The sequence below is a fragment of the Pectinophora gossypiella genome, chromosome 10 (assembly GCF_024362695.1).
Source record: "Pectinophora gossypiella chromosome 10, ilPecGoss1.1, whole genome shotgun sequence".
Classification (NCBI taxonomy): domain Eukaryota; kingdom Metazoa; phylum Arthropoda; class Insecta; order Lepidoptera; family Gelechiidae; genus Pectinophora; species Pectinophora gossypiella.
The window spans coordinates 11,378,196-11,404,690 of NC_065413.1; the positions used below are offsets into that span (position 1 = coordinate 11,378,196).

At 37.3% G+C, this 26,495-nt stretch overlaps 1 protein-coding gene across 3 annotated transcripts; it reads left to right on the top strand.

Moving 5' to 3' along the window:
- The first annotated feature begins 1,767 nt into the window (after positions 1-1,767).
- On the top strand, positions 1,768-26,295 carry LOC126370104 (trypsin-1-like). 3 transcript variants are annotated; one of them, XM_050014834.1, is made up of 8 exons: positions 1,768-1,998; positions 15,182-15,311; positions 20,051-20,086; positions 21,482-21,644; positions 22,051-22,259; positions 22,763-22,923; positions 23,680-23,770; positions 24,401-26,295. In XM_050014834.1, the coding sequence occupies exons 1-8, from the start codon at positions 1,894-1,896 to the stop codon at positions 24,520-24,522; spliced, it is 1,017 nt and encodes a 338-aa protein (XP_049870791.1). In that variant the 5' UTR covers positions 1,768-1,893; the 3' UTR covers positions 24,523-26,295. The 3 variants fall into 3 exon arrangements, with proteins under 3 accessions (XP_049870791.1, XP_049870793.1, XP_049870792.1); XM_050014836.1 differs by having other exon boundaries at positions 23,680-23,766; positions 24,401-24,413; XM_050014835.1 differs by lacking the exon at positions 20,051-20,086.
- The last annotated feature ends 200 nt before the right edge of the window (positions 26,296-26,495 follow it).

Consider the following 26,495-nt stretch of genomic DNA (forward strand, 5'->3'; position numbering starts at 1 on the left):
GCCCTACACCATCATGGGACTGCCGAATAGTACCTATTAGGGGCGTCTATTGCCGCTTTAAACCAACCTAACACGTAGCATGATGAAGAGTGACAAATCTCTCGTCTATTTCGCACTAGGCGATGTACCTCTATCCTGCTGTCATTTTAACCATGCTACGTTTTAAAGGGTACTATTTAAACTATAGCACTTATTACATTGGCCAATCTATCGGGCCCGATGCGTCGTCACAGACACGAGCATTGTGTGTAGGTATATATTGTATGGTGAATCGTGCCCCCGCCTTTTGATAGGTATTACACTGATCGATCCCAATGCCCGAGCTCGTGCCCTTTATGCATCGCTTCGAAGCGCCAGGCACGACTGCATAACGTTCTCGCTGAAGCACAGACCATTACTTTCGGATAATCGGATGATCAGCTTGCCATATCCTAACCAAAGTAGGGTTCACAAAGCGATTTTTGTGATATGTCCCCACCGAGAATCGAACCCGGGACGGGACCTCCAGATCGAGAGACCAACGCTCTTATCACTAGACCACTGACCAGGCTTACTGCGTCACTTTTCTGGAAAACGCTCGCTACAAACTTGTACTCGAAGTTGGAGTCATTGGTCTTAAGCTTCCCGGAAGGAAGCACTAAGCGGTGTCTCCGACCGAGAAAGTTTCTCGTGGCCGTCGGAAGATTGCTAGATATACCTACCTACTGGTTTTATTGGAGTTGAGCGAGTCGACGTCACGATTACGTTACGTGCTGGGAGGCTAGCCAGTGAGCGTGCCTACTGCGGAAATGGCGGCGAGACTGATTTCACTTTCATTTATCAGTGTGGAAAATCCACCGCGGTTCCTCTTTTTCACGGGTATTCAGCTTATTAAGCTGAATTTGCGTGTTGTCTTGAGATAAGACTCTTCTGTTCTTGTGGAAACATACAAGGTCTTAGTGACATCGTAACGGATTGATATCAATTTTCTGTCGCTAAGGTAGGAACGGAAAATAATTAAAAAGTAAAAATAATTAAAAAACAACTTAGAATCATGGTCCGAATCATCCCCCTCAGTATTCGTTACTACTTGTATTGCTAGGTACCTGTATGTACCTACTTGTACGCAGTGTAAGTGACATCACAACGAAAACTGAGGGAATGATTCAGCTCATTATTCTGAGTTGAATTTTCCATTGCAAAAGTATAGAATTTAAAATAATTAAAAAAAAAATAAAAAAAGACATGAATTTTGCGACGGAAAATTTGGTATCAACTCAGAATCATGGTCCGAATTCCCGTTAGTATTCGTTACGATGTCAGCAACACCTTGTATAATCAAGCTTTTGGATGCATACCACCTGTTTGTATGCGAACTATACTTAAATAACGAACTTTTTGTGGGGATAGGATTATTTTGTCTTTCACGAAGTAGGCCTTTTAAGGGACAAGAGACTGTGAAGATCCGAAAAATACTTTTTATATGTCTGTAGAGATGGATTTGTAACAATAATTAGAGCATGTACTATAATGATACGACAGACTGCAGTAGCTTTTATAGGTAATCTTTCATCGGGGGCTTCTAATGTCGTTGTTTAATGCGTGGTGGCAAATGCATGCGCGACACTGTTGGCTGGCGAGTGCGATGGTGGTGCAGCGAGCGGTGGGGCGCCTCTGGATCGCAGCATTAGGTTTTTGGCGCGAAGAGAAAGTAGGCGGGGTGGTGGCCGAAGACCCCGCAGCGGCGCACTCGGGGGCTCCGCGCGGCCGGCGCCATTCGGCCGGCGATCGTTTGCGAAATAATGCTATAAGGCTCCGGTGCCCAATTCGCCAGTGCACGTGACGAGCGCGGAGATGCCGCGCAAATAAACAGTGGTGTAGTCTACCGATATCGCGCACTCGATCCCCACGACAATGCACCAATGGAGTTTTGTGACAATCATTCTCGTGGTCCTCTATTTGAGCCTGATTTATGCAAGGGATCTGAACTCTACGAACTTCACTACGCTTGATAACCATGTGAGTATTTCCGTTGAGTGTGACTATGTGTATAAGGTTGTGCTATCAGTTGCGTGCTGTAGTATCGGTCAGGGAGTGCATCGCGCCGCCGCAGTGCGTTGACATCGGCGCTTGCACTTTTACTTTCCGTTGAACAACTTCGCTTGTCACAGCTGTTTTCAAGACTGTTAATGATAGACAATTTTCAATTTCAGTAACGTGTAAAATTACAATTTTTAACTAAAGTTAAATAAAATAAAAATGATTAATATGACATACGAATCCAATTCAGTTTTACATAGGTAAGCTATTGATAGACCAATTTTAAAATTTTTAAAGATACGCATTTCACTATCCTGACAGTGATAAAAAATCAACGTCTAAAACTCCTGTTAAAAATATTTTTTCTTACAATGACCTAACCCCTAATAGAGCTAGTTTACCCTTCGGGTTTGAAGGTCAGGGATCTGTTCATAATAAACTCCCTTTCCGTTAGAAACTGGACCTGTTATAAACTTCAGAAAATTTTATAAATAAATAACACTAGGGACATGTAGTGTATTCTAGGTACTTTCTTAGGACATAAGCAGTTATCCTAGGCCTTATTAGGCCGTAGTATGTATTGGTAAGTAAGTAGTTATCAGCAAAGATAGTAATTTGTGTAATTAGGTATGTTCATGTTTAGAACTCACCTCAAGTTAAAATTAATTCAATTGCGCTACTTTCGCGGCATAATCTGACGATTAACTTACATAATCTCCTTATACAATACATATCATGTAGGTATGCAGTTTCCGCTTTTACCTAGTTCAACCTGTTTGGTTTATTTTGATAATAAGCGAAAAAGAGGTTACGGAGGACTTAACTGAATTATATAAGTAGGTAGATGTTCATAAATATAAAGATTATACGAGCTTGCTGTTGTCTTTACAGGTAAAGTACACTGATTTTGTTGTTTTCGTCCTTAGTTTGCACCCAATCTTTGAATTTTCACAATTTCCTTGGCCTTATGGTTGTCTGCAACAATCGCATTACGCGATAACACCGCCATCTCTTTGGAACTATTCTTATATTTTCTTTTATTTTGGTGCAAAAAAGTATATTTGAATGCGTTCAGCTCCTTATCACCGCGAGCATGTCGAAAACGATTATGTCCTCCCTACTAAGATGCATTGGGGTTGATACCTTAATACCATGTCTCACGATACAACTTATCCATCTAAGGACTCTTAGAAAGTTCTCTTTTGACGACTTATGACTCCAACCCGGTGCGGATAATGATCGATTGTTAGTCATGTACGAATGTTTCTCTGTATTTAATAAATAGATAAGTGAGATGACCGGTAGGTATATTATCAACCGACTAGATATGTGCTTATAATTCAATTTGCGAAAAAAGTTAATGTGACATGGTACGAAACTGTAAGATTGTATTCATGCGACATATCACTTACTTGTTTACAATATGTACCATCGCATCGTCCTGAACCTAACTGAAGAAAGTAGGTTATATCTACTTATTTTTCGTAACTTCTGTTAGATAATATATAAAAGGCCATCCATGTGTCCGAGTGCGGAAAATGGAGCCCATTAGTACCACGAGGAAATTTATAAAAAAAATATACTTTATTTCGAACACATCCATATTGTTGACAAACATAAACATAAAAGAAAAATAAATAGGTAGGTGCTAAAAACTAGAATACACCATAATGGCACACGCTTAGATGCCGATGGGTCCAGTGCTTAATAAAGCTGACAGGTACCTATAACAGCCAGGGTGCTGTTATGACTATGAATGTGAATATAGGGGTAGGGTAGGGGATGACCCAAGAAAGTAAAAAAGGATATGTGTGTGAATGGTGTGAGTACCGCGGTGACGACTGACAGAAATTAATGGAAAAGGACCTGGTAGGATAAGGGCAGAAGGATGGTGAATCAATATAATACAATACGAAAACGCTTTATTGCACATATAAAAACAACACTAAAAACAATTATAAACGTGACAAGAGAAGCACAATCGGCGGCCTTATTGCCAAAAAGCAATTTCTTCGAAAAATGAATCGCGTGCTAATACCTACCTACATAACTATGTTTGAATACTAAAATAACTTATTACGGTAGGTAGGTCAAAGAACAACAATATCCTGTCTGTTACAGAACTAAAGCTATTACGCTCGATTTCATAAAATTTAATTTCGTAAAATTCATACGCATAAATCCAACTGAATACATAATCAAACGTGGAAACGAAAAAGTGGGTAATCAAAGTATGATTTCGTGTTTATGTAACCCACATCCGGTTCCGATGTAATGTTCCAGGCACTAGTTATCACTACCATCGTCCAACTTGGCGGTTTGTGCACGCTACACATACTACCTTATAAATGCATATTGTCAGATTGTAATTTTGTTGCTACGCGTTATAAAAAAAAGGCTAATAGGAAATTACCAGCCTACGTACGCGTACCCAGATACTCGTACTGAACAATGCTCGCACGTTATTTGGTCCTCGTGAGGCTTACATTTGCAGATAACGGGGTTTGGATTTTAAAAGAACATTGGGTGTTACGTCTATAATTATATGTCTTGACGACGACTGTTCGTCTTCGTATCCCTTGTAGCGGTGAGACGAAAAAAATATAGGGAAGTAGGTACTTTTGTGTTAGTAAGATAGGAGTACTTAATTAAAAAAAAACAACCACGTTGGTTTAAAGTTGCTTTCTGATGAATTGTGGCTCAGCCTAGTGCCAGCCACGATGCTGGCGTCATTCCCCTCATTTACGGGATCTAAAGATCATAGATACTTCGCCTTCGTCTTTTGTAAATATTTCCTTTTATTTCGATGCAATAAAGTATATTTGTATGCTTAGGTACACGTTGATTGCATGCATTTAGTTTATTAAGTAGCTAGTATACTGTAGGTCAATGTACATCAATCCGCACTGGGCCCGCGTGATGGTTTAAGGCCCGATCTCCCTATCCATCCATAGGGAAGGCCCGTGCCCCAGCAGCGGGGACGTTAATGGGCTGGTGATGATGATACTGTAGGTAGACTAACGAAATGATAAAATTAATGTGGAATTGATTACACTGACCTTTATTTCATTAAGTTGAAATAACTTTACAATTAATTACTTTAATTATATTGGTGGCAATCAAGGTTAATTTTGGGTAAATTCGTGCTTATAGGTAAGTTTATGTTCATGACACAAATTCATCTCAGAATATTAATTAAATTCTTTGAAAATACGAAAACAGGCATAGCTGTTTAATCGTTTACCCTAATGGGGTGAATATAGGCCCACTCATTAGAAGATAATTTTCGAAGAAAATGATGAGCTGATAGCTTACTTTTTTCTAATTTAACATTCGATTTTCGCAGCCTTTTCACTCTTTAAATAAGCCTCTGTCTCGGTTGTGTGTGTTTTTTGATACAAAATAAAGCTTTTTGTTGCAATAAAGTAGTTACCTGTAGAATCACTCGTCATTTAAAGTGCGTCATACTCTTACACAACAACATAGTTAATTCCGCGAATATTAATGACCTCAGCGGCGCCAGGGGTTTTTATAAACTTTCTTACATTAACAACCGTCGGTTAAAATGAGAGCAACATTGTATTATCTCGTGAAAGGCGCTGCAATTATGTTTGGAAAGTAGATTACTTGCTGACCTTACGAATCCATGATATAACGTAAGATGTAAGTGAATGCGAAGATATCAATTATGTTATGCGAATAGGTACTTTCATGATCGTGCGCCATAATCGTACAAGCAATACTCATGTAAGCAATATTACTCGTGATCAACCAAAGGATTAAATGATGTTATCGATAAGAACAAGAGAATAACTAGTTTACAATTGCAAGCAGAATACCTAGGTGCTTTTATGAATGCGTCACTTTTGTTACTAGATTAGATAAGTACCTAGAAAGTTTTAAGTATAAGCTTGTGTATTTATTATGTAGAACTGTTTTACGGTGAAAACCCTCTACAAAACAAACAGAACCACTAAATTTATTAGACTTATTATACGCGACAAACTTGTATATTACAGTAATCTTCTTCTTCTATCGTGTGGGTTGTGAGGTGAATTACCAACCCCATCAACCCTGGTGTCAGGTTTCTTATTGAGCAGCCATAGGCGCCTGACATGACTCATGTAACGACTACGTACTTAAATCAGTAAGTAATAACCGGGACCAACGGCTTAACCGGGACCAATGGTTTATTACATTAATAAACACCACATTTAGATTAAATTGTCTTACCTATATGGGGTCTCTTCGTTGCTTCGGCTGCACACACACTCTTCGAAAGACCGGGACTCGATAAACCCGAAATATGAAAACGGCATACAAATAATAACAATAATATAAGTAAGGTTATTTATTCGGCTTTTCATTTAAGTACCTACTAAAATTATGACTGGTGAGTGGACTTTATCTGTTTGGCAACCTGTATTCTCCATTCTTCCCTACTCATCGCTGTCCTTGTCTTGGTCCATATTTTCCAATTGTAGGTTTGATGTCATCTTCCCATCTTCGAACTTGTCTTCCAAGTTTTCTTTTTATTTATTATTATTTATTTACTTTTAGGAAGACTAACAGCTGATTAGTTCAGTAAATAAAAACATTAGTATCTATATGCTAATTGCAAATTTCCACCTATAGGTTTGCGTTTCTTGATACCAGCATACAATGCTTTTATTATCCTTCTAAAGTCCTCTTATTATGTGGCCGTTACCTGTAGCCATTACAGTTATACAGTTCATCATAAAATCTAAAACAGTTCATCAAAAAAAAAAAAAAATACGATTTGTGGTCTCGCCTTGATACATACGTAACATAAACAGCCTTACAAATATGTCCCACTGCTGGGCACAGTCCTCTTCTTAATCAACCACTTCACTGCGGGTGAGCGAAGGTGTCTTTTACTAAAATATATTAATTGAAAGAATAAGTAACTACCTAGTTAAAGTTGTTCGCATGAGCCTAAGCCTATAGGTGTATATCGTCACTGGAAAGGCAAAATTACGTAAGCGCCAAAATAGGTATTTTGGGTTTTTTATATATTCGGAATCAGCGTTTCATTCTGCGTCGATCTGTCTGGGTAGCATTGCGATACGAGCACTTTTTTGGCGCTTACGTAAATTTGAAAATAGTTGACTTTTTTCAATTCCAGTTTCTTAAACGACAAGATTTTGGTGTTTTTTTCGTGACTGGTGTATAAGTAATATTGTGGTCCTATATAATAACTACATATTAACTTTAAGTAAATTTGGCATTCTATAGTTTGAAAAGTATCATTTTATTAGTAATTTTGGACTACTGAAAATAAAAAATAGACTATGTATAAGTCATTTTTATTTACAGCTTTTAAAATAAGTAAGGCGTATAAGAAAAAAATGTCTTAGCATGTTTATGCAGTGAATGGCGAATAAGTAATTTTGACTTACAGTATTTAGAATAAGTAAGGCGTGTACGTAAATTTGCCTTCGCATTTTTATGCTGTTATTAAGTAAGTTTGTGGGCTAGCAGTAAGTTTCCCAGGAAGTTATTTTTTAACAATAGATCTAAAAGTAAAACTATTTTAGAATTGATTTTATAATTTATTAGCGACCCGGCTTCGCTCGGATGCAATGCTGAGGAAAAATGAAATTATTTACGACATCACATTAAAATCCTCAAAAATAACAGTATTTCTACACTATTTATTGGATGTTATTATACATACCTATAAACTTTCCTCTTGAATCACTCTATCTACTAAAGAAAATTGCATCAAAATCCGTTGCGCAATTTTAAAGATTTAAGCGTACATAGGGATATAGGGACAGAAAAAGCGACTTTGTTATACTTTTTAAGTTCTGTCGTTTGCATATTTAGCGCCAATTTTGAATTGAGAACTCTAAATTCAAATTTGTTGGAATTTCGAATATCAAAACAATTGAAAGCATTAGGATTAATGCAATTGTTTAGTCACAGCGTTGGTTTGAATCTGTCAGATCATGTCCGAAAATGAATCTTACAAAGAAAAATTTTCTATAACTTTCGAAGAGGCCTACTGCGACTTCAGTGTTTCAAACAGCTAAAATCTCTATTCCACGATGAAGTGCCATGTCTGCGAGCCATCGAACGCTGGTATTTAGAATTCGAGCGTGGATATCCGCCTTCACTGAAGATAATATCGTTGCTGTGAGACAACTAATCCTCAAAAATCGTCATGTGACATACCGAGAATAGAGGCGTTATTAGGCATTTCAGGGACAACCATTTAAACGATATTGAATGAGGCACTTGGTGTGAGAAAACCAGTTTGCCGTTGCATCCCGCATTTTCTGACGATCATAAGGTAGCCCGCGTCAGATGGTGTAAGAAAACTCTTCAGAGGTTCAACCGAGGAGAGTCAAATCACGTGTACGACATCATCAGTGGTGACGAATCTTGGATTTATGCTATTATCCTGATTCCAAACAACAATCCACAGTTTGGGTCTTCCAAAACGAGTCAAAGCCGACTAAAGTTGTTCGCTCTCGAAGCACTTCAAAGAAGATGGTGGCTACCTTCGTGGAGAAAATCGGTCATGTTGCGACAATTGCACTTGAAGATCGCAGGACGGTTAATGCAGATTGGTATACCACAATTTGTTTACCACAAGTCATCGCCGAACTTCGAAAATCTAACCCAAAGCGACGCATGATGATGCGCAGGAGTGCAGGATGCTGCACCATGACAACGCAAGCTCACACACCGCTCGTCAAACGATTATTTGAAGCAGGAAAACGTAGAAATTCTTGACCATCCTCCATACAGTCCTGACCTAAGCTCCAATGATTTCTTTACATTTCCTAAAATTAAAAAAGAAACTCTTCGCGGTCAAAGGTTCCAGTGCGGTGAAGAAGCGGCCAACGCTTTCAAGTCAGCCATTTTGAACACTTCTACTTTGGAGTGGAATAAATGTTAAATAATACCTGGTTCGAGCGAATGGAAAAGTGTATTAAACTTCGTGGTAAATACTCTTAAAAACAATAAGGGGAATTATTGAGGAATTAAAAAGACTTGACCCTTCCAGAGACTTGACTCGACTTAGAGCCACGTATGCTTGTCCTAATTCAAACAATTTTGAGCCCAAATATACTACTGCATGGTCGACTGTGCTGCCCTGCATATGTTATGTTATGTTAGTGGGCTCTGTTTTCCGCATTTAGACTCTAAGGTGGCCCATTATGCGTGTAATTGTTGACTACGTAAGCCAACCTATCTCCTTCCAGAAGCTCAGAAGCCTCCTGGGGATTTCACAGGCTTCGCGGAGCGACCCCACCCAGCGATCCACTGTGCTGCCCTGCATATTATGGACGGTGGATGACAATGACAAAATTAAGGGCAACATCCTTCTTTCAGTCATTTTGTAATATCGTCCATCTTGGATTTGAAATTTTGACATAATGACAGTATTCTACTAGTGTAGTCCTATCTTTGATACCTACCCATATTGAGGGGGTTGTGGAAAAATATGTAATCCCCCATTATGTACCGGCTGCCATCTTAGATTTATAATGTTATTGATTTTATTATATTGTATTGACATCGGAATTAAAGGTGCGTACCAAATTTCAACAGGAAGGTACTTAAATTGCAATATCTAATTTTGATACAAATATACCGTACGGGTTTAGCTAAATAAAACCGTTTAACCCTTTCACGGACAGAGACCATGGGTCATTGGTGGTTCATAATAGGTAGTATGGCACCTTGGAATCGGAACGTCCGTATACGTTCTGTCTTTGAAAGTGTTAAAAAGAAACTTTTACAAACAGATAACGGGTTGTACGCTATTATTTATATTTTATGAAACTTTATTTCTGGCACTTCAGTATTTTAATAGCCATTTTTATAAATCAATTGAAGTAATAAGTAGTTTAAAGAGGTATTAAGAATAATTATTTGTCTCTTACGTCTTTTTACCCATGTAAGATATTACAAAAACTTACTTTAAAGAATTTTTGGTGAACTGACATAATCAATCGATCACTTTGTAGGCAATTTTTACATAATGAGAGCAGATGTGTAAAAGTCGTTACAGTAACTTTTACTCCGCTAACATTACAGTATTATTATATTTAAAGAAATATTGTCGTTCTCGTATGCATTGTCGTAAGAGCTGTAAGTAATTTTGCTTCCAAATAATATTTTAACCAGATGGCGGTTAAGTAAATTTGCTTTACTGTAAACTGAAGTCATTTTTACGTAAGCGCCACTATATCCTAAAATAGCAATCCAACAGTTATAATATGTATTGCTGGACATAGAAAATTAAAAAACAATGTAACCTTACTTTGACATCATCTAAATTGGATAATTGGGTAAAAAGTTATGATAAAAAAACGAAAAAATGAAACTTTAAACGGCTTTTTCTCGAAATGGCCTTTTGGCGCTTACGTAATTTTGCCTTTCCAGTGACGATATTATTAGGTACATACAAGATAACAAAATTGCTCGCATTCTATTGTGTTCGTATTATGTGGTCGCAACTGATCGTAATATCAGCTCATTGTGGGCCCTGACCTCTACCATTGAACTTCAGACGGCTGTTGCAGCAGCTTGCGAAACTCACAATCAGGTCACGGACCTTAGGTACCACAATCCGAAGATACAACAATGGATTTTTTGAAGATTTTCTAGACTTACCAGCTTTTTGCTTCGAACAACCTTGGAGACCAATTAGGTCGTCTTTTGTCAGAGGTTTTTCTAAAATATCAATTAGGCAATTCTAAGGTTACGTCGCTACGGGATTTCGTAATAATTCGTAACTTGCCTATTTTAATGTATTATAAGTAAGTAGGTCATCATCATCATCTCCTTATTATCCCGTCTCTCGCGGGGTTCGCTTACCTAATCTTCAGGTTAGGTTTTGACAGGTCCAGAAGTGACCGCCTGTCTGACCTTCAAACCTGCGAAGGGAAAACCAACTCGGCTGGTTAGGTTACATACTTCTGAAACGCATTTCTTTGGAATGTGCGTTCCCTTACCATGTTTTCCTTCACCGCTGGCCACGTGATAATCATTTATAATCTAAGCTTGAATTCGAAAACCAATTCTAAAATCATTGGTTTAGTCCCGTCCGGGGATTCGAACCCGCGACCTCATAACGAGAGTCAAGCGTTCTTCTAACCGGGCTACCACGGCTCCCAACTAATTTAGTATAAGTAGGTATCTAATTGATTTCCCCTGCTTCTGAAATAGATGACCATGATGTTGTTTCTGATTCATAGCGTTCCTCTCAGTGAAGTAGTCAGAGAAACCTATCGTATTACAATACATAACATACATAAACAGCCTATATACGTCCCTCTGCAGGGCACAGGCCTCCCCTCAATCAACCGGAGGGGGTATGGAGCATACTTCACCACGCTGCTCCAATGCGGGTTGGTGGAGGTGTTTTAACGGCTACTAGCCGGGACCAACGGCTTAACGTGCCCTCCGACTCCAAAGCACGGAATCATCTTACTTTTTCGGACAATCAAATGATTCAAGCCTGAAAAGTCCAATAAAATACAATACAATAATGCTTTATTGCACATATAGACACAACACTAAAAACAATTACAAAAGTGACAAGAGAAACACAATATAGTCTTAGTCGTTGTCGTATTATATAGTCGTAAGACCGAGTGTCCGTTTTAAATCCAAACTTAATTGTTTAACTGTTATGTCTGCGAGTCCCGTCCGCAAGAGGAATACATGTTTTGTCATGTACCTAGGAACGGTATGAGACGGTACGGATGTGCGACCTGCGTTACGATAGTCAAACTCAGTTCCGGTAGGTAGTCCCAAACCGACCCATTCCCAAAACATTACATACTTACTTAAAATCTCAAGCAAGAAAATTGCACATTCGTTCCCATTTAACTAAACCAAAAAGTCCAAACTACATCTTCGTTTTGGCTGTATAACTTTTACTGTCGTTGCATAATATATTTCCCGGCAAAAATAGAGTTGTCCACGCGACCCACGTGGTCCGCAAATAACCTTAGCCCCATTAGTTGTGATGACATAACGTATTAGCTAACAGCTCCGTATCAACGGGTATCAGTTTCGTCACAGTTACGTCACTTAGAGAAAGCGTATACGCATATGGCACCGGCCAGCACGAGCTATAAGTGACAAGATGACGTCACTTGACCCTAGTGTTGTATTAATAACATATATACTACATAAACACACACATCGCGAGAAAATCCACATTCCCAAGAAATGCATTTTCGGAAGTATGTTTTAGGCTGGTTTTCGCGAGTTGGAAAGTCAGACAGGCTGTCGCTTCTGTAAAAACCGGACCTGTCAAATCTTAAGGTTAGGTAAGCGGACCCTGTGAAAAAAAGGGATAATGTTAGGGAGATGATGATGATGACTACATAAACAGACGTAATATACTTACGCGTATACCATTACTACATACTACGTAATCTTTATGGGGTGGGTAGAGCCACAAGTACTTAATCAGAAGAAAACTTGCAACCACTTTGATGCAAAGTTGTAGGTTTTCAAATACAATTTGAAAAATATCTTATTCAGTAATAACATCGTAATTTTTTACATAACGAACGTCTCATCCGCTTAAAACTATTGGAGCTTCTCGTTTCAAATGTTGATTATGTCGTATTATTATCATTAATATTATTATCATTATAACACCACAATTTGTACGAACACATGGTCGCAATAAAACATTTCTATTTCTATTTTAGACTTATAACTATTACAGCTTATAATAAAGAGAAAATGAGTTAGAAACTCATGACTAGAAAAAAAATAAACAGTAGTGACGACTACGAGGCCATATTTCTGAGGTAAGGTTTTTATTATCATTTAAGTATTTAACATTACCTATTTATCTGTGGGCTAAGATCGCCACAGAATGGTCTCCGAATAGAGACAGACGCAGGCGCGGCAGCCCGAGGTGGAGATGGCGCGACGACTTGGATGCTTTCCTGGAAGGCTGGTCGGAGGAAGCACTGAAGAGAGAGTCCTAGAAGAAATGGATTGAGGCCTTTGCCCAGCAGTGGGGCACTTTTGGCTAGATAAGATAAGATGACATTTACCAATAGTACCAAAAAATAATACATCTAAGTCAGGTTAGTCAGGCAATAGGCTTACTAACAAAATAATCCACTACGTTACACAAATCCTGAGCGCTGTAACGATTAGCAAAAATACTCCGAATCATCTGCTAAATTCAAAGCACGAATCACCTAACATCGAGCCATCAAGAGCCAACATTAGGCTGATGAGACGAGAAAGTGCACAATCAAAATGTTACAAAAAGATAACCCAGGCCGGAACGAAGGAGATTGTGAAAGCAACATTGACATTACTGGCCAATTAACTGGGGTTAGGGTTGCCACCTTCTTTAATGAAAATTTGTTCATTTTCTTAAATAATTTGAGGAAATTCATAAAAATAAAATGATTGGATTTTATATTTGATTGAAGATTTTTCATTTGGACGCATTCAATCCTCGTAGCATTAATTCCAGAGAAGCGTGGATCAACATACAGGCGATTCAGTGAGAATATTAAATAAAATAAAATATTTGCGTAGCTAGGTACTTATATTGCTGGACAACTTACTCAAGTACAACTATATTATAATACAGTACGGGTGACAACCCTAACTGATGCTGATTGCGCAATGCTCCGCGCTTGCGCAGCGCGAAAGTGAAGTGCTTGCTATACGTCTGCTGATGGTAAACAAAACTTATGTAAGTGCATTTCCGACAGAAAACCCTAAGTTTATTTGTTTTTCGTGGTTATTTGAGGCTTTGAGAACAGTAAGTGACGTTTGGATGTTTATTTATTTTGATATTTATTGTACGTACGGGTCCTACGGTTAATGAAGGTTTTGCGATACTTGAATAGTGGTAACTATACTATAAATCGACTTACTTCTGTACAGTCATGAGCAATATTACTTTAGAACCCTGTCGCACTATCATATTTGCCATTTAATGAAACTTACGGTTTAATTTGTCAAAAACGTTATTGTGACATGGTTTCAAAGTGTATATTTATGAGTACTCATGACCGTACGTACTGTTAGATTACCCATGCTATCAGTCGAGCTACGAAAATCTTCATCGTGCTTCACAGTGAGTTACTCTCGTAAAAAGTCGGAAATGGCACAACCAATTTTGTCGAAAATATGTTTGTATATCCTGGATGCTTTAGAATCACAATTAGACCCGCTGTTATCTTGCAGGACAAAGCAATCACAACTGTGATAATTGAACCAACTCGAAATATTATAGAAGTTTACCTGACCTAGAAAGGTTATGCAATAATCGAAAGTGCATACTAAGTGTGCATTCTGACCTACATACCTAAACAAAAACTTATCAACGTGACTAGACTATCCTTGTCGTAGTGTGGACTGCCGTCAGTAGTATGAAATGTAAGGAATCGGGTCAAGTTGATAGGATTTTCCTCAAGTTCAATGATAAGCATACAAAAGGTGGTACTTATTTTTGGTCATCAATTTTATAAACGATTTTTGTTTTATTAACTTGAAGGGGGAAAAATTCGGATGCCATCCAGTGACATTACACGCCGAATTATTCCGATGACGTCATCACATTTTTTCATAAAATAGAAATTGGTCTTCTCTGTTCTATGATACCTCGATTTTATAATTCCATATAATAAAATTGAAAATTCAGAAAGCGGAGTAAAGAATTATTCTGCTTAGTATGGCTACCACTGGTTTTCTATTAACGATGATACAAAATGTATTTGCCTAGATTGTTATCAACTTTAATGTACATATTTGTTTTGCATGTTTGGTAAATAAATAATAATAATTATTATTAATTAATAACAATAATGATGAACCGTACACTGATCCTGACAACCTATCACGTCGGTCTAACAGAAAGCTCGATGAAGTGTGGGTACTTTGACTACCCCAAACGAGATATAGTCGTGAACGTACGTTAAATTGCGGGAAGCCGCTGGATGCGGGCAGCGCAGGACCGATCGTCGTGGAGATCCTTGGGGGAGGCCTATGCCCAGCAGTGTGCGTCGTACGGCTGATGATGATGTACGTCAAATTATTTTTTGAATGGTCTTTGCAACCACACTTGAGTTAGATTGTTTTTACCTCTTTTGTTTAGAGTGTTATTGACGATAATGACTGCTGGTTGCAGGTGTCATCAGGCAACAGGTCCCAGCGGTTCCTGTTCGACGCCATCTTCGGGCTGGAGGTGCCCGTGCTGGAGGAACAGAGCGTAGAGGACGATGACGACGATGACTCCACCGTGCAGAAATGCTCTTGCGGTTAGTATCATAATTATCACATATCAGACTTATTTATAATTATAGATTACATTTCGTAATAAGAACATTGTTTTCAAAGTTTACATATAGAACAATAAGCTACTTGACTTAACCTAGTTAAATGAGATATTTTTTACGAAAATTTTCTGTGGAGTTTTACGGGAATAATGCTGTATGGCGTCATCAATAAAAGCGCTATAAAAGTGCATCAATAAAGGTTTTATACCTACTCCTTGTCACTTAAGTATACTTAATTCATAATTAAACTTCGAAGAAAATCAAAAAGGGTTTTGGATTTCTAAATCAGATAAGCATTTTATAATTTATCTTTGACCCCAGTAAAATACCCAATTTGGGTTATGTGTCATGGGTTAGCAAGGTCAGTCATGGACTTCACAAGCATGAAGAATGAAGAAAAAGAGGGAAGAAATATCAAACCATTGTTTGCCTCCCATTGGGGCTTTATATATTTCAAGAATGAACAAGCCTAGTCATTCTCAAGATGGCAAATTGTTGACGAACTTTTATCATGGCTTTGCCTTCGTGAAATCACGACTTAAGTATATAGTGGTGTCAAAAGGCAAAGACGACGTAAGAGTAGGTAAAGTTCATTAAAAATTACCTAATTCTTTTGTTTTAAACACAGAAGACAATGTTTACAGCAAGTTATGTAACCTGTGAAAACTATGATGTAGTAACTGCGATAATGTAAAGATCACAGTACTTTTATAAATACTCGTTTTTCTTAAGGGAAATCCACACCAAACTAGTGATGGGCAGGGAAAGAAAAAATTGGGTGGGAAAGAAAAAATATCGGGAAAATATGGGAAAATAAAATAAACACCCGAAAAATTCCCGAATCATGGGAAAATATTTTTTATTTAATTATTTTTAATCTTATTATTATTTGTATGTCGTTTCCATGTCTCGGGTCGGGTCTGTCATGGAGTCCCGGACTTTTGGAAGGCGTGGGTGGGGCCGAAGCCAACGTAGAGGCCCCTTAAGACAATTTACTCTAAATGTGTTGTGACACCAACCGGCGATTATCCCTGTATGCACTATGGGAGTGCACCCAAAGACAATCCCTGGTTCGTGTAGGACTATTGCAGATTATGGGAACAAAAGGAACTGGGCTATTGGGTTGGGGGTTAGTGAACCTATATACTGGGGCTACTGCGCCTGCTCGACCAATGTTAATAACAGAGATACATTGGGCAGGCGGTGACTCGTCACTCACTGGTTGGGCCACCTATCTAGCCGACGCGACTGGACGGCAAGACAGCAACATGGTTGTGAACATCTCAGGGTGTCAAGAGGTGTACACCGCTTTCTGCAAGGCGGTTTACCCGCCTTACCAACTCGCGACTTATGCATCTTTCACTTCCACCCTGCGAGCGTATAGCTCTAACGCCCCACTCTGGCTGGCCAATGAAGGCAAGCCAGAGGTGAGAGTCCTGCGGCCCCCGCTAAGGTCCACTCCGGCCTGCCAGTACTGTCACCATCTTTGTTGCTCTTCTTTGGACTCTCTCTAGTAGTGCAATGTCCTTCCGATAGTAAAGTCTCCATATTTGAAACCCATGTTCTAACAGCGGTCTGACGTAAGTAAGTTTTGTATCCTATATATCCTATAATATGTAGATATCTTTGCATGGAATTATTAAAATCGAACATTCCATTCAAAATATATTACAAAGGAGATCATCGGCTTTCCATACTTTGGGCGGCCCAAATTTGAAAGTGCCGGTCAGAGAAAAAAAATGTGTCAAACCTTTCGAGTAGATTGTTCTGAACATTTTTTACTGTGACACCAGACGTGTATGACCATTAGTTTGGCTTTAATTGGATTTTAAAAATCTCGATTTTTCATACATTTTGTAAAAAATAATATTATGTCCGTTGGGAAAAAGAGGTATACAAGCGTATTACAAAGGACCGTTATAACATTTATTAGTATGGCGCCAAACTTCTATGACCATTATTTTGACTTTTATTGGACTTTCAGTTTTGGTTAATATGTTAAAATGCCGGCCATCGAAAAAAATACGTCAAATCTGTCTAATAGTTGCTTCTCAATATTTTTTAATAACACCAAACATCTATGACCATTATTTTGACTTTTATTGGAATTTACGTTTTAGTTCAAATGTGAAAAATGCCGACCAGCAAAAATATCATGTTGAGAGTATCGAGTAGATGCCTGTTAACATTTTTTTCTATAGCGCCAAACTTGTATGACCATTAGTTTGGCTTTTAGTGTATTTTAAAAATCTTGATTTCTTATTCATTTTGTATGAAAATAAAGTGCTTTGGGTAAAAAATGCGGTACGGCGGATTACAAAGGACCTTTAGAACATTTAATAATCTGGCGCAAAACATTTTTGACCGTTATCTTGACTTTTTATTCGTCTCTCTTTCCGTTTTGGTTCAAATGGGAAAATGTCAGCCAGCTAAACAAAATAAGTCAAATCTTTTGGTAAACGACTTGAAACGTATTTTTACTATACTACCAAATGTCGACTTTGGCTTTTATTGGACTTTTAAAAAAACTTGTTTTTATACATTTTAACAATGACAACAAGCAGAGCTTTCCCAATGACTAGTTATTAGTCAGATAAATACTTTCTGTTTTTGTTTTGTGTGTTGTTAGGTAAACTTCTGTATTAATACTATCTGATTTTAGATATGACGTTGACTGTAGTTTGTTGCATTCGACTCAACGTTACGGCCTAAGTTTAGGTTGAATTATGGTATTGATTCACCTTGACCGTAAATGGTTACCACCCTCCAAAGATAAGCTTGCCATCTAGTGACGAAACTCGTATTTTGGCATGACGTCTGAAGTATCTGTTAGGGAAAACAGGAGTCGGGTAGTTGTACTTATAATAAACTTTTTCTATTCTATTCTATTCTACTTTGCAAGTATCACAATGTCCTGGTGCTACTCGGCCGATAACATAGTACTTACCTCTATCACCCCACTGTTTATTCCTTGTATACACTTTTCTTTAAAAAAAGTAGCTTCTTAAGCGTGTATCACCATCAGGTAAGGTAGTGGTCAAACGCAAAGCTATTTTTCAAAAGACGACCACCATATTACGCCTTTAGCAAAATATGTAGTTCCATTATCATTAAATATTTTTTTTTTTTGATTTTTGAAAAATCGAATTAAGTTCAAAATATTGGTCAGTCGTTTAATGCCATAGTAATAAACATTTTGACGATCCTTTAAATAACGCGCCTGTTATATTTTATTTTTATACAAAATGAATCAAAAATCAAGTTTTTTTTAAATCCAACAAAAGCCAAACTAATTAATGGTCATACACGTTTTTGTCATAGTGAATAATGTTTACAGGTATCTTCTCGATAGCTTTGACATGTGTTTTTTGCTGACCGGCACTTTTCACACAGAAACTATAACGTAAAGTCCAACAAAAGTCAAAATAATGGTCATAGACGTTTGGTTCCCTAATAATAAATGGTCAAATGGATAAGTTCTAACGGGATATACAAAATATTGTTTCATGGCCGGCACTTCACATTTTCACCAAAAATTTATGAAAATTCAGTATTTTTTTAATTCGAATAAAACCGAAAATATTGACCCTACAGCTTTGGTGCCAGTTTGTAATAATTTTGTAAATTTTTTTGTAATAAATGCTCAGACAGATAAGTTCTAAGGATAATACCATTATTGTTACTTGGCCGGCACTTTACATTTTCACCAAAAATGTATGAAAAATACAGTTTTTTAAAATCGAATAAAACCGAAGATATTGACCCTACAGCTTTGGTGCCATAGTAATAAATGCTCATACGGATAAGATCTAACAGAATATAGCAAAATTATTTTTTGGCCGGCACTTTGACTTCTGGGCCGAAATCCGATGATCTCCTTTAAGTTTTTTAAGAGTTCATACGACACTACGACAGAAAATAAATTGGGCATAAGTAGGCATACATTATATTTAAATGGTCTTTGTTGGAAATCCTTACTTTTAATACAAATATATGCGATAAAAATATTTTCCCTTGAAATGGGAATTTTTCGGGTTTTTTCCCTCAGAATTGGGAAAATTCCCAAAACGCGGGAATTTTCCGGGTAAGAACCCAACACTACACCAAACCCGCCGGCTTAGCGGCCTGTACTCGCGGCTTAAGCACAACTTATCTGTGTATTTATTACAGGGCAATAATATTGGATATACATATTATATACATTGTATGGTAAAAAAAAACTATTATAAAGTGGTATTATCCAGAGAGGAAACAAGGGAAAATCTTGTATGGATTAGTCAATTTGTATCTGTGTTGCATCAGCATCACATTTTTATAGGCTCGCCCCTATTACATGGGACTTAAACTCACCCTACAATACATGCGTGATTTAGTGATGTGCCATTCCCGGGAATGAACTTTGGGAACAAAGTGGAAATGTTCCCGTTGTAAAATGTCTTACTCTGGTCTTATCTGCAAAGGTTAAAAGGGTCTTGAAGGTAATTAACCTTAAAGCTCTTTTTATATAACTTTTGCGTCTTTTTACTGCCGGGATCGTTCCGAAAGCGGAAACGTTTCAGGGAACGGCAGATCACTGAGGGTGATACTATGTTATGTTAGGGTTGTGTCAGTGTGATGTAGCCACGCTGGCGGTATTGGTGCGGATTGTCAAAATACAATAGTGATGCAGCACAAAAACGATGTTTCTAATGTATAATGATGTCTCCACCTTCACGTTATAGAGTGCGGCAGGGTAAACCCTCTTCCTAGAAAGATGGGTAAGTCATTTCTGTACAGCACATTATGAACACAATACACCGTGTAGTTTTTTGTACCTATAAATATTTGTCACTTTTTTAACCTATATCCTTTCCTAGGTGTACAGAAACGTTGGGACTACTCGGTTAATTTCCAGTTACTAAATATCCTCAATTTATATTAAAATATATTATTATGTGTATTTATGTATTGTACCAAAGGTTATGTGTATACGTATTTTATGTGTTTGTGATGATTTTAATTAGTTACCTTCTGTAGATAGTGCATGGATCTGTTTCTTGAGTTCTTCCCGTTAGCACTTGTTCATAGTTGGAATTGTAAAACTACTTCCTTGCTTCTACATATAGGTACCTACATTCATTTTTATTATTTATTTTACCTTTTATATTTCTTATGGCTTTCATTCGCCTAACTGTAAATTACTCCCAATATAACGCTCTCTGTAATATTCCTATTCCTGTAGTCTATTTGATTAGGTGCCTGCGTTTAGCTTGCACTATAATATCTACGTAATTATTTTGCACATTATGTTTAAATGACACGTCTTATATTATAGAACAATAGTCGCATTACATGTAGTAGTTATATAGTAACTATGTATTTTAATTTTTTACCAAGCAACCAATATAATATGATATATATATCGTACGAAACATTACAGAAAAGTATCTAAGTAGATGATTGTAAATAAAATGGTGAGAATGTTTTATTAAAATTAACAAACTTTTCAATCGCTCAGTTGCATAATTACCTCTACGTTTGTAATTCGGAGTCCCTATAAATACTCTTGTAGCATTCATGACATGAACAATTGCGAAGAAAACTATAAGTACGAGTGAATGATGAAATGTCGATGCCTCATGAATTACTGTAATTAATAGTTGTTGAAGAGTGAATCATAGCCAATCGGCGTGGAACAGATCGCTCGTAGCCATTGTTGCTGCCTGTTCAGTGAACCGAGCAAACGGAGAAAGTGTGAAAGATTCCGTTCTTGATGGTTTCCATCCACTTGTAACTACAATTTTACTATCTTTATATAGCTCACCGCTCTGAGAAAGTAATTACTTACCTACTTACTATCAATTTCACCAAATTAAAACCAAACCATGAGGAACTCCAAATGGGAAGTAAACACTCATTTGATTAAGTAACTGGTATTGCTGTCGTGCATTTCTTTACTAGTCAATGCTCTACCTCATAATTATTATGCATTATTGCCTATACACACGGCAATTCAGCATTCTCACTGTAGAGGTATTTACTTACTTGTTGACAGGAAATATGGCTAAGCAATAGCGTCCTGTACGACGTGGTTAGTATCTGGTTGAACCGCCCTTTATAAATGCTGTAGTATTTCCGTTGTAGTGCATTAACCTGGTACTTTCTCGTGGTAGAATGTGGCGGGGCGAACCAGGAGAATCGTATAGTGGGTGGGATGCCGGCTGGTGTCAACCGGTACCCGTGGATGGCGAGGATCGTGTATGACGGCCAGTTCCACTGCGGAGCATCAGTACTCACCAAGGAGTATGTTCTCACCGCAGCCCATTGCGTCAGGAAGTAAGTTGAAGACATTGAACTATGAAGACATTGAATAATGTAACAAGAACAGATTTTCGCAAGAAACAATCATTGTCACAGTTGATGTTGTCAATGATGATTGTGTTCGAATAAACATAGTTTTTCTGGGTATAAGAACAAACACTACCGCTTTGAAAGTGATAGGTATCTCTGCAATGTGAGTCGATAAAAAAAATATGGGTAAGAATTTTATTATTCTCCGTTATAAAAATACTATTTACATTCTTCACGTGAAATTTTACAAGAAAAATGTCTGAAAAATTTACGGAGAAAAACGTTCAGAGAAAACAAATATTTTAGGAAGACTTAATATGAAAGTACACATTTGGCTATCCTTTTTTACCATTAAGAATGCTAAAATGAAATCCTAATTAAACATTTCCAGACTCAAGCGCACGAAGATCCGCGTGATCCTGGGCGACCACGACCAGACGATCACGTCGGAGAGTGCGGCGATCATGCGCGCGGTCACTTCCATCGTGCGCCATCGCAGTTTCGACGCAGACTCCTACAACAACGATATAGCGCTGCTCAAGCTGCGCAAGCCTATATCTTTCTCCAAGATCATCAAGCCGGTCTGCTTGCCTCCAGCCAGTGAGTATCACACTACCTATATACGCATCTATAAAATTATAACACTCGTGATGTTACAGTTAAGTACTTGTACTTATAATATTAGAGCTTTATCCAAAAAACCTAAATAATTTATCGGCTTGTCAATAAGCCACGTTATGTTATGGATACATGAATGAAAATTTAAATTAACCTATTGCGAGTTCTTAATATTTAATTAGGTACACTGTCTGTCTGTAGGTACCTCTGACTAGCTCATTTGGCAATAGTGTATGTGTGTGGAGTGTGAGCTTATGTTGTGGTTACCTCAAACTGAGTGGAAGTCACATTCTTCCAGTGACGAATTTAACGTAGATACTGACCGCATCAATCGAAATCCCGTATGGATTAATTCGTCATCTGGCTTGCGATACTACGCTCCCTTGGGTAGGAATGCAAATTGAACCAAATCTAGTTGCCTATCTGTTTACGTGATGTGTGTTTGTATTAAATAACCAATTTCATAAATTTTAACAATGTTTCAGGTCTGGAGCCAGCGGGCAAGCAGGGCGTGGTGGTGGGGTGGGGGCGCACGTCGGCGGGGGGGCAGCTGCCGGCCATCGTGCAGGAGGTGCGCGTGCCCATCCTGTCTCTGCAGCAGTGTCGCGGGATGAAGTATCGCGCCTCCAGGATCACCAATAATATGGTGCGTTTTCTATTACAGACAGACAACCAATATCGGGCCACCTGCGCGGGCCCCCTACAAGCCTGGTTTACGGGACTGGTGGCAACCGTAGGATAGGGGGGCCCGCGCAGGCTAGCTCCCAGCTCTTACGTCCTAAATGTAAAACTAGATTAGATAGTTTGTTCATACAATTAGAGAGAAATTAAAGCATTTCCCGAGAGTATCCCATCTACCATCAATTAGTCTCGTAGTTGTGGTCAGCCAACCGGGACCTTCCGACCCAGTCCGACCCGGAAACAACGCCCGTAAACTCTATTAAGGATCCTAAAAGATAGAAAACGGTTACGTGTTAAGCATTGTAAGCATTTTCACCACGTCGGTTTACCACTTTTTGTGTGACAGAACCACTAAGACGGGTAGAAACATCAATTGTTTGGAGACATACAGCAACTCTTGGTAATGAAGTCCTAAGATGTAGGTATACTAATGATAATACTGAGTAGGTAGTAACGAGCTACCAGGCCATTGTTAACCTGCAGTCTACGTTAGCGGAATTTACGTTTGAATGAATAAAAACAACAAGATTGCACACCTACTTAATAGCCTACAGAAATTGAGATTCTATTTGAATGCTATCCAAATCGCTTAATCTACCTTGTGTTGTTGCAAAACATATAGCAACTGGTAGGGAAGTGGTATTTATCAAAAAGCACAAATAGGCACTTTTCGGGTATTTTACACGTAGCTTTTTATTCAAATATTTGTGATTGTTTTCAGCTGTGCGCGGGTCGTGCGTCGACTGACTCCTGCCAGGGTGACAGCGGTGGGCCGCTGCTGGTTCAAGATGGGGACAAATTCCAAATCGTAGGTAAGAACGCGTACAAGACTGGTGTTTACAAAGCAATATGCAAAGACGACATGTAGTGATGAAGAAGGTGATATACCGAACAAGTTCCCGTCAGTTTAATTATCCTTTCCAGTGGACTATTCTATGATTAGTGGTGTTCTTATCCCCATTACTGGGTTGGGAAGAATTAACCTCTCAACAGTTGTTTTTTTTTGACGTGGCTTATTGTAGGTTTGCCGCAGATGGCATTAACTACTTGGCCGGAATTGATATGACTCACAATATTTTGTATTGTTTCTCATATGCATCTGTGGTTCGGTGTATTGCACTTGAATGACGGTTAACATAATATTGGTGACTGACCGTGAATAATATAATTGTATCGGCATCAGATCCAGGAGACAACGGACTCAAGTCCCTCCCAAAACCTCCTGAAATAAAAAAAAAGAAACATGATATTGCTCTCCTTTTATATTAGCTACAAATCTTGCAAACCCTTGTAAACTAGAATCGAGGCCGACTAATGAAATAACAACAAACAACGATACGGCTAAAGCAACATTATAGGTATTAAAACTGTGCATTTTAGCGTCTCCATAACTTAAAATGAATCTACTGTTTTGTTAACATAAGAACCTTTCACAATTTCAGGCATAGTGTCGTGGGGCGTGGGCTGCGGTAGGCCCGGGTACCCGGGTGTCTATACCCGGATAACTCGTTACCTGCCGTGGTTGCGGGCGAACCTGCGAGACTCCTGTCTCTGCGCCAACTGATTCTATTCCTTCTGCTTTATTTATTCTATTTATTTATTTATCGCTGTAGTTATTTCGAAATTTAGCATAGTATGAAAAATTTTGGTTTAATTACTTTTAGTGTTTCTGAGGTTTTCTTCACGATTAATTTCATCAAGTGACAGACTTCTGTTAATGTTATCTTCTACTGTTATTAACTTGTTTGCTAGTAAGTTCATCAGAATAAATACGCGGAATACCATTTTGAAGTATGCAGATTCCAGTTCTTTGGTATGTTCGTTTAAATTAGTTTGTAATAAGTAATTATGATTTGTTATATTTGTAAATGGCAACCTGAAATCTAAATAATGTTAAGTTATTACGGTTAGTGCCAAGAAGTGTGTCATACCTACCACATGTTAAAGTTTACTTAGTGGAGGAAAGCCAAAACGACAAATACTCGTAGTTTTATTCTTGTTATAAAAGTGTTGTTGTAGACATTTTGTTTTTGATAAGTTTATCATTAGTGTTATACAGTTTGTTGTAATGCTCTATCATTCTTTATAATTAAGAGTTTTATGATTATTCTTATTTAGTTTCATTATTCATCATTCTATTTAATGTATTGTAGCACACCATATCGTAACCATCTATCTTCATCTTTATTACCTATTATCGTTTTCACCGATCTCTCCATTAAACAAAACACCTATTGCATGTTTTCATTTAAAATTTGAGCATCTTTATATACTTTGACTATTTTATTGCATTTTTCATTCACGCTTTTAATATACTCATAACTGTTTCATATTCAATGATTTCAAATAATAATTATTTATGGGATGTCTTCATTACTTGCACACTTCTTTTGTTTATTACCTGCGTGATCATTGTCTGTAATATTCATTGCAAGCGTTACTTTTATATGGGTATATTTTCAATTTCCCACTAATCATAATGATTACTTCGATATTAAGTACATATTTCACACATTTTTTTTCCGAGTCCATTTCTTTATTATTTTGCTCTTCTATCACAATTTTATCTCATTCATTTCATTACTCCTGCATGATGTCATCAATTTAGGGTAAGAATTATTCGTTTTTGTTGATTTTATTTTTGTTTTAGAATAACCTCCTTATTTGGAGATTAGTTTTGACCAGGCCGGTGGTGCAGATTACCATTATAGCAATAAGCATCGTAGGTACCTAACTAAGTGTTCATTCCATTGATAGTAAATAAAATAAATTATTGTTTATAGAATCTAGTGATAATGTTTTTGTTAGGGATTACGATAATACGAATTTATGTTTTTTTTTGTCTCGTGCAGTAGTTACTGTATTGATTTCGAATTTTATTTAATAAAATCCGATTTGTTTAAAAACCATTTAATTATTTATCTTTAAATTTTCTTCATTCATCAATAATTATACATTCAAAAATAATTATTTTTAATTTAACGCCACATTTTAAAGTAAATTACGTAATTAATGATTTATACATGCAATAAAAATAATTCATTTTTTATTCTTAAGTTATTTAGTATGTAAGTTGGACAAACGCTCTTTAGGCTGTACCTGTGATCTTATCAGGATAAAATTGTAATTTATTTTAAAAATAAATAATTTTATTTTTGTTGATTTTATATTAGTGTTAGTTACCTTAGAGTCTAGTTTCTTTGGAAAGTTAGTTTTATTAAAATGACATAAAAATGTTACGTTTTTGAATTTGTTACAAAGATATCTTATTACTTAATAAATTTGGGTATGAGTAATGTTTTGTATATTTTAGAGATTTTTATTAATACTTTTTATTCATTAAAATATAATGATGGTGCTTTAATAATTAAAGAGTTTTTAAATAAAACTGTATTTTAATTTTCGTTAACCATTGAGTAAGCAATTAATATTAACGATTTTAGACGAGTTTTTTTTCTTTTTAATATTTCTCTTAACGGCCTCTGTGAGTTCTTAACGGTCTAATGGTTGTGAGCTAAGCTTTCGGCCCGTTCGAAA